At 41.9% G+C, this 9733-nt stretch overlaps 1 protein-coding gene across 2 annotated transcripts in view; it reads left to right on the top strand.

Annotated features, from left to right (window-relative positions):
• The window catches only part of LOC311106358 (axin interactor, dorsalization-associated protein-like), a 44397-nt gene extending 35042 nt beyond the window's left edge, over positions 1–9355 (top strand). Inside the window, exons 2-8 of one of the 2 annotated variants that reach the window (XM_084148696.1) lie at positions 3917–4074; positions 5764–5927; positions 6024–6137; positions 6684–6806; positions 7010–7132; positions 7288–7405; positions 7609–9355. In XM_084148696.1, coding sequence (XP_084004822.1) covers positions 6719–6806; positions 7010–7132; positions 7288–7405; positions 7609–7705 — 426 coding nt within the window. In that variant the 5' untranslated portion in view covers positions 3917–4074; positions 5764–5927; positions 6024–6137; positions 6684–6718 and the 3' untranslated portion in view covers positions 7706–9355. The remainder of the gene's footprint in view (positions 1–3916; positions 4075–5763; positions 5928–6023; positions 6138–6683; positions 6807–7009; positions 7133–7287; positions 7406–7608) is intronic. The other variant, XM_084148697.1, reaches the window with a different exon arrangement.
• Positions 9356–9733: the final 378 nt, after the last annotated feature.

Raw genomic sequence — 9733 nt, forward strand, 5'->3', positions numbered from 1 at the left:
TCATTATTATATATATGTTATTATAGTATAGCCTATAATTTCATCCACAAACAGGTAGGCCTACCTTTTATTTCTTAAATAGGAAGAAATAGGCCCGAACACGAAGCCCACTTGTTATAAAGTCAAATTAAAATGAAGACCCTATTGAGTAATCCCAACCCCACTTTATTCCGGCACCTAGAATAGTTCTCTCTATAAGCCAATATGTAATTTATAGGCCTATAGTGCAGGGCTAGGCAACCCTGGTCCAGGAGTGCCGCAGACACTTCATATTCTGGATTGAACCAACCTGGAACAGCAGGTGTGTTGAATTTAGGCAATCACTGAACTGATCAATTAGCTCAGTTGGTCAGGTGTGGTGCCTAGTTGGAACAAAATCCTGCAGAACCTGCTGCACTCCAGGAACAGAGTTGCCTACCCCTGCTATAGAGCCCCACAGTGGAGGTGTCATAATACCCATAAAACCTAGCGGTCAAACAGGGAAATGGTTCCAATTGTTTTTCCACCGTTCATTTTTCCTATAGGGAATTTTAGAAACACTTAAAATAAGGGCTGTGTTTCGTGTAGGCTTACCCTGGCATGACGTTTTGATAACCATTTAAATCGCTCTTGGACAAGATTACTTTTATCAATATATTCGGCTCTATTTACTCTCAGATTCGAAAAATGCTAATTAGCATCAAAGTAGACATGCAAGACTACAAATCCCTGCAAGCCAAAGTCAGGGCTATCCAGAGCGTATCATATGCAGCAGCTGGTAAAAGGGTTGAGGGTTTGAATGGTGCACTTGAAGTCCACTAACTGTAAGTCGCTCTGGATAAGAGCGTCTGCTAAATGACAAAAATCTAAATGTAAAATGGAAAGGCCTTCACTGCAGGCTGCAGGTGTTGCCTTTCACCAGCAGGATCCTGACATTTCAAAGGTTAAGAAGGTGGACTTTGTGGCCTTTATAGCTATGGTGATAAATGGCACTGCCAAGGTGGAGAGAAGGTCCAGGAAGATAGAAATCATTGTGGAAGCGGCGGAGAGGTTCCTGGGGCTGAAAGATTTCTCGACGAAGGAGTTACATGGAATATTGTCACAAGCCGTACCACCGTCTCAGGCCCTAAAGCCTGAGAAGGGAGATATGGAGAATTGAAAGAAGGAAGAAATAGGAGTTTTGTTTTGTCAATGTACTATTTTTATTTGGGTGGATTAAGTTAGTTTCCCTATCACGTATGGATTTTATTTTTTACCTTGTTTTGGTTTCAACCCATCCAGTTGGTGGCGGCAATACACCTTTTTGTGTTGTAGTCCACCATAACGCCCACAGAAGAAGAAGAATACAGTGTATTGCAGGCATTTTTATTTTTTATTTTTTTAGTAATTTAGCAGATGATCTTATCCAGAGCGACTTACAGGAGCAATTAGGGTTAAGTGCCTTGCTCAAGGGCATGTCGACAGATTTTTCACTTAGTCGGCTCGGGGATTAGAACCAGCGACCTTTCGGTTACTGGCACAACACTCTTAACCACTAAGCTACCTGCCTCCCTATTTGACCTTGGACCATGTTTTGAACCCCACATTTAATGCAAATACCACTTAAATAGGAACAAATATGAATCATTGTTAATGTTTAGACAATTATTTTTGTCATGAATAAATACAGTTTAATGATACTTTTCTACTATTACGTGGGCGACCTTTATTTTGAAAAACTCAGAAATTCCGTGACCCGGAATTATTTTATTTTGTGTCGCTGACGAGGCGTTGTGTCGCTGACGAGGCGTTGGTAGCATGCATAGTCTCCTGAGTGGCGCAGTGGTCTAAGGCACTGCATCGCAGTGTTAACTGTGCCACTAGAGATCCTGGTTCAAATCCAGGCTCTGTCGCAGCCGGCCGCGACCGGGAGACTCATGGGCGGCGCACAATTGGCCCAGCGTCGTCCAGGGTAGGGGAGGGAATGGCCGGCAGGGATGTAGCTCAGTTGATAGAGCATGGCGTTTGCAACGAAGGGTTGTGGGTTTGATTCCCACGGGGGGCCAGTATAAAAAATTTAAAAGGATGTATTCACTAACTGTAAGTCGCTCTGGATAAGAGCGTCTGCTAAATGACTAAAATGTAAATGCATGGGGTTTGGAGCAAATTCACACTTTTTGCTAAACTACCTACATTATATTTTGCTAAAAATATAACAAATATATATATATATATATATATATATATATATATATATATATATATATATATATATATATATATATATATATATATATATATATATATATACAGTGGGGGAAAAAAGTATTTTGTCAGCCACCAATTGTGCAAGTTCTCCCACTTAAAAAGATGAGAGAGGCCTGTAATTTTCATCACAGGTACACGTCAACTATGACAGACAAAAAGAGGGAAAAAAATCCAGAAAATCACATTGTAGGATTTTTTATGAATTTATTTGCAAATTATGGTGGAAAATAAGTATTTGGTCAATAACAGAAGTTTCTCAATACTTTGTTATATACCCTTTGTTGGCAATGACACAGGTCAAACGTTTTCTGTAAGTCTTCACAAGGTTTTTACACACTGTTGCTGGTATTTTGGCCCATTCCTCCATGCATATCTCCTCTAGAGCAGTGATGTTTTGGGGCTGTAGCTGGGCAACACGGACTTTCAACTCCCTCCAAAGATTTTCTATGGGGTTGAGATCTGGAGACAGGCTAGGCCACTCCAGGACCTTGAAATGCTTCTTACGAAGCCACTCCTTCGTTGCCCGGGCGGTGTGTTTGGGATCATTGTCATGCTGAAAGACCCAGCCACGTTTCATCTTCAATGCCCTTGCTGATGGAAGGAGGTTTTCACTCAAAATCTCACGATACATGGCCCCATTCATTCTTTCCTTTACACGGATCAGTCGTCCTGGTCCCTTTGCAGAAAAACAGCCCCAAAGCATGATGTTTCCACCCCCATGCTTCACAGTAGGTATGGTGTTCTTTGGATGCAACTCAGCATTCTTTGTCCTCCAAACACGACGACTTGAGTTTTTACCGAAAAGTTATATTTTGGTTTCATCTGACCATATGACATTCTCCCAATCCTCTTCTGGATCATCCAAATGCACTCTAGCAAACTTCAGACGGGCCTGGACATGTACTGTCTTAAGCAGGGGGACACGTCTTGCACTGCAGGATTTGAGTCCCTGGCGGCGTAGTGTGTTACTGATGGTAGGCTTTGTTACTTTGGTCCCAGCTCTCTGCAGGTCATTCACTAGGTCCCCCCATGTGGTTCTGGGATTTTTGCTCACCGTTCTTGTGATCATTTTGACCCCACGGGGTGAGATCTTGCGTGGAGCCCCAGATCGAGGGAGATTATCAGTGGTCTTGTATGTCTTCCATTTCCTAATAATTGCTCCCACAGTTGATTTCTTCAAACCAAGCTGCTTACCTATTGCAGATTCAGTCTTCCCAGCCTGGTGCAGGTCTACAATTTTGTTTCTGGTGTCCTTTGACAGCTCTTTGGTCTTGGCCATAGTGGAGTTTGGAGTGTGACTGTTTGAGGTTGTGGACAGGTGTCTTTTATACTGATAACAAGTTCAAACAGGTGCCATTAATACAGGTAACGAGTGGAGGACAGAGGAGCCTCTTAAAGAAGAAGTTACAGGTCTGTGAGAGCCAGAAATCTTGCTTGTTTGTAGGTGACCAAATACTTATTTTCCACCATAATATGCAAATAAATTCATAAAAAATCCTACAATGTGATTTTCTGGAAAAAAAATTCTCAATTTGTCTGTCATAGTTGACGTGTACCTATGATGAAAATTACAGGCCTCTCTCATCTTTTTAAGTGGGAGAACTTGCACAATTGGTCGCTGACTAAATACTTTTTTCCCCCACTGTATATATATATATAGTGGCTTTCACATGATTGTTTACGAAAATAGGTCGAACCTCAAATGGTGAGTCATGGATGATCTGGAGTCGGAACTCAGGGTACCTGGAGAAGAACTGGGCGAAAATGAGTCTTCAGATGATGATGAATCAATCAACAGAAAACAAATCAAGAAGCCAAACCTACCCCTGGCGCCTCCTATATTTAAAGGTAATTGATAAAATACAGTGTGTAGACGAATATGTGAACCCTCGAGTAAGCTAAACCAGCTAGTTCAAGGTCCTGCCTACCGATTGGTGCTACATACACTATGTATACACAAAAGTATGTGGACACCCCTTCAAATTATTGGATTCGGCTATTTCAGCCACACCCGTTGATTACAGGTGTATAAAATCGAGTACACAGCCATGCAATCTCCATACACAAACATTGGCAGTAGAATGGCCTTACTGAAGAGCTCAGTGACATTCAACGTGGCACGGTCATAGGATGCCACCCTTTCCAACAAGTCAGTTCGTCAAGTTTCTGCCCTGCTAGGGCTGCCTCAGTTAACTTAAAGTGCTGTTGTTGTGAAGTGGAAACGTCTAGGAGCAACAACGGCTCAGCCGCGAAGTGCGAAGTGGGGTAGGCCACACAAGCTCACAGAGGACCGCCGAGTGCTGAAGCACATAGCTTGTAAAAATCATAAATCCTAGGTCGCAACACTCACTACCAAGTTCCAAACTGCCTCTACATTTACATTTTAGTCATTTAGCAGACGCTCTTATCCAGAGCGACTTACATATTATTATTATTATATATTTTTTTATACTGGCCCCCTGTGGGAATCGAACCCACAACCCTGGCGTTGCAAACACCATGCTCTATCAACTGAGCTACATCCCTGCCGGCCATTCCCTCCCCTACCCTGGACGACGCTGGGCCAATTGTGCGCCGCCCATGAGTCTCCCGGTCGCGGCCGGCTGCGACAGAGCCTGGATTCAAACCAGGATCTAGTGGCACAGTTTTGCACTGCGATGCAGTGCCTTAGACCACTGCGCCACTCAGGAGCTCTAAAAGCAATGTCAGCACAATAACTGTTAGTCGGGCCGAGCAGCCGCACACAAGCCTAAGATCCCCATGCGCAATGCCAAGCGTCGACTGGAGTGGTGTAAAGATCGCCGCCATTGGACTCTGGAGCAGTGGAAACGCGTTGTCACATGTCACCATCTGGCAGTCTGACGGAAGAATCTGGGTTTGGTGGATGCAAGGAGAACGCTGCCTGCCCGAATGCATTGCACCAACTGTAAAGTTAGGTGGTGGAGGAATAATAGTCTGGGGCTGTTTTTCATGGTTTGGGCTAGGACCCTTAGTTCCAGTGAAGGGAAATCTTAACGCTACAGCTTACATTGACATTCTAGACAATTCTGTGCTTCCAACTTTGTGGCAACAGTTTGGGGAAGGCCCTTTCCTGTTTCAGCATGACAATGCCCCCGTGCACAAAGCGAGGTCCATACAGAAATGTGGAAGAACTTGACTGGCTAGCTCAGAGCCCTGACCTCAACCCCATCAAACACCTTTAGGATGAATTGGAATGACGACTGCCAGCCAGGACTAATCGTCCAACATCAGTGCCCAACCTCACTTCAGCTCTTGTGGCTGAATGGAAGCAAGTCCCCGCAGCAATGTTCCAACATCTAGTGGAAAGCCTTCCCAGAAGAGTGGAGGCTGTTATAGCAGCAAAGGGTGTACAACTCCATATTAATGCCAATGATTTTGGAATTAGATGTTTGACGAGCAGGTGTCCACATACCTTTGGTCACGTAGTGTATGTCAGTGTCTGATTATCGTTTTCATCTTTACATAAGATGCTCTCTTTAGTCTTATTAATCAGTAGCTATGTCTGTTTCATTACAGAGACACCCCGTGAGACTGGCTTTCACAAGACCACAAGGAACTGCCTCCAACACATCAGGGAGGTCTTGCTGCACCATAGATGGCAGGATGCCGCAGAGTACATGGCCAGTTACTCACAGACACTGGAGGATACCACTGCAAACATGCCACAACTCTACGCTGAGGTAGGTCTATCTTTGGACTGACTGAACACTCACAAAGTGTAGCTAAGAAGTACTGTATAGATGCTAAGTTTGATTTCTTCAAACTTTGTCTTTCAGATAATTTGGAGGATAGGCACAGAGATACTACACCACCATCCCGAATCGAAGCTGGAAGACTACAACAGCTTCTATGAGCGTGTGAAACACTCAGGAGTAAAGCATTACCTGAAGGTATGTTCCTTAATTGACCTCTTGATCTCTAAACTATCAGCCCTACTAAAGGACCCTAAGTCAATAGGTTTTGTTGTAGCATGAATATGATTGCCTACTAATAGACAGTTTGTTATTATCAATAACCCTATACTACTACTACTACTAGATAACTTTAGTTGTTGAATCTACTTTACAATATCTTCTTTTTTTTTCTACAAGCGTTCACCAAAATGGGTATGTCATCTTAGCCTTACCTGTTAGTCAGTCTACAACTTCTTCTGCTGCCTATTATTGTATAAGTAAAATAATGCTGACAATAATGACTTGAAAAATGATCTGCAAGTATAAACACTGGTTACGTCCCAAATTACACCCTATTCCCTATATAGTGCAATACGGCCCCTATGGTCCCTAGTCAAAAGTAGTGCACTATATAGGGAGTAGGGTTACATTTCGGACGCCAACATTATATTGATTTCAGTTGCATTAGTTCTGGGAAAGTGGGATTGTTTTATGCAATTATTGTATTTCTTTAGAAAGTTACAGCTTTCATGTCTCCAACAGGTACATTGTTGCCACGGTTACCCTCAGAGCCCGGGATGTCCCTGCACACGATAAAGATTGACAAGATTGGGCTGAAAGATGCAGGGCAATGCATTGATCCCTACATGACAGTTAGTGTGAAAGGTACTGTATGTAGGCAATATTGTTTAAAATGCTGAGATGAGTTGCTTACCTTCACATCTGAAATGGTAAGGTCTGAAACAGTGATAATCTAGACATTTTGTAAAAAGAATTATCTCTGTTGAGTTGACGCTTGACAGTACATTTTTTATATATTTTTCCTGCAGAACAGCCCAAGTGAATCTGAACGTTTTGTTTCCCAACAGATGTGAATGGCATTGATTTGAACCCGGTGCAAGACACACCTGTGGCTACCCGAAAGGAGGACACATACATTCACTTCAACGTAGACATCGAGATCCAGAGACATATCGAGAGACTACCAAAAGGTAGTCAAACTTTCTATTTCTACTGAATTAGTAGTGGGGCCTCTATTTAGCTAGTATCATGTAATATTAAGCTACTACAGTGTCCGTTTATGTTCAAATCCTTGCAGAGGGATTGGGCGGACAATTGTTAATCCTGAATTTTGTTCATGTTCCAGGGGTAGCTATTTTCTTTGAGTTCAAGCACTATAAACCCAAGAAGGGGTTTACCAGCACAAAATGTTTTGCCTTCATGGAAATGGATGAGATCAAACCTGGTCCCATTGTGATCGAGTTGTGAGTGACACATTGTTGAATTTTCCAGATTAACTTTCTTTAAATGTACTCTCTATTTTATTTAAAGATGAAAATAAATCAAATTTGATAACTATTTATTTGGAGAATCTCAGATTTGAGTGTTATTTTTTGTTGTTGTTGGTCAGTCTGCCCTTTGAATATACAGTTTGAAATAATCACTTATTTATGCTATCGGATGTCAGGTACAAGAAGCCCACTGACTTCAAGAGGAAGAAGCTCCAGCTCCTGACAAAGAAGCCACTCTATCTCCACCTCCACCAGACGTTGCACAAAGATTAATAACCGAGGTCACTGAATGGAGCACATCAAGAAAGCAGAAGTACCACAGAATTCCACTGTAGTCATCAGACATCCAACAAAGTTTGGTGTACCTACTGCGTATCCGCCTCCACTCACATCAGCAATACTAAACCCAGCAGGCCCAAAGGCCACACCCTCAACTCTGTCATAGGATGGCCCTGGATGACACATATTAACTACAGCGGTGACAACACCCTACTGTATAATGCTGCGTTCGTAACCAGGTGGGAGGTGGGAATTTACCAGTTGTGAAGTCGTAAATACCAGTTGGATGCATTCACGTGCTTTGAACTTGTTGAGAAAGGCTGATTTGTCTAATGGCCAACAAGCTTCCTAAGCCATAAACTAAAAGCTATCATGCTGGTAAACAAATGAGTGTTAAAAAAACATATTAATAGATTGCTTTTTATAAATAAAGTTTTGTTGTTGAATTTAACTGCCGAAAAGGCTGTTATCCAGGTCATTTCCTTAATAGGTGAAGTCAGAGATCAGCATGTGGGAGAAGTGGGAGCTCAGGATGATATATACGAGTTTCTCACTAGTAATTTCCAGTTGGAGGGCCGTTCAAATGGATTTTTCCCAGTCTTATATGGTAAATTCCCACTTGGTTACGAACGCTGCATTTGACCCCTCTGATGCCAATTAGCGATAACTTTTTTTCTCCTCTCTGCATGACGTTCAATGGAAAATAAGAGTTGAGTTAACAATTGGCACTGTATGTCAAGCAACCAGCAGAAAAACAACCAGCCTCGTCTTTAGTCTTCCTCTGTCTTTCCGTTTGGGGACAAAAGAGGAACAACATGGTCATAGGTGGTCAAGCGGTGTATTGATGATGTCATATCCTGGTGCCAATTTCAAATGGGCACAATGAGATATTTTGACACAACTGCCACAGAGTGAAAACATAACTGCCCTGTTCATTTACTTAAAAATGCACCCTTATCACTTATCTGGCATTATTTAATAGGTAAAAGCAATATATTGGGATATTTGCTTTAATCTATCCTATCACAGATCTGTGATTACTTCAAGGATGGGCGGAAGTAAGGATGCATTTTATTACCATTAAAAAAGGATTCTGAGATGCTATGATGTCATCCTGTTGTAAAGGGATTTGAAAAAGGATGCTGCATGTAACTGAAGTTGATTTCTACCTTTGTTTTGAATGCTGTTCCCATCAATGCCACAATGGCTAACCACTATTAAAACATTGTCTACATTTTTATTAATATTTTGATATTTTTTTTGTAATGGCACTAACTGAATATACTTATGGTGCTTTCAAGACAACTGGGAACTCTGAAAAGAACGAGGTAAAATCATGACGTCAGTGATCTTCAAGTCGGAGCTCTAGAAAGAGTTTCCGACTTGGAATTCCGAGTTGTATGACCGTTCAAAAAGATATCCCAGTTGGGAGTTCCCAGTTGTCTTTCCAAGTTCCCAGTTGTTTTGAATGTGGCATTTAGACACGAATCAGTGCATATTATTGTGTGTGCTGTCTGACAAGGTTGACGATTGTCAATACAGTGTTGTGCTTTGGGTGACAGGTTGTGAGAAAATGAACATTTATCATTGGATTGACAATTTACACTGCTTTCATTTCTAATAAACAACAAAATGCTGTTTGAATAGTAGTCCTCCTTTACACTTACTAAAGGAGCGAATCCTAACTAAACACATGTCAAATTTTCACTTGGCTTGTTCGACATTGCAGGTGACTGCTGACTGATCTACAAATGACCTTTCATCATAAAATAAACTGCTAATTATTTGTAGATCAGTCAGTCACAATTGAACCACAATGGATCACGTATTTGATGCTCACTACCATAGCCACTGTCATGCAAGACTAGTGAAGGCTTTGCAGGAGTGCCCATAGCAATTACCAGAATTAACCACTTCAGGAATAAACAGATGGGTATTACTGTAGCTGTTATTGATAGCATGTACAAAGAGAGCAAATTCAAGTGTAGGGTGTGGCCGACAGAAAATTCACTTAGTCATCAT

The sequence above is a fragment of the Coregonus lavaretus genome, assembly GCF_964263955.1.
Source record: "Coregonus lavaretus genome assembly, chromosome: 31".
NCBI lineage: Eukaryota > Metazoa > Chordata > Actinopteri > Salmoniformes > Salmonidae > Coregonus > Coregonus lavaretus.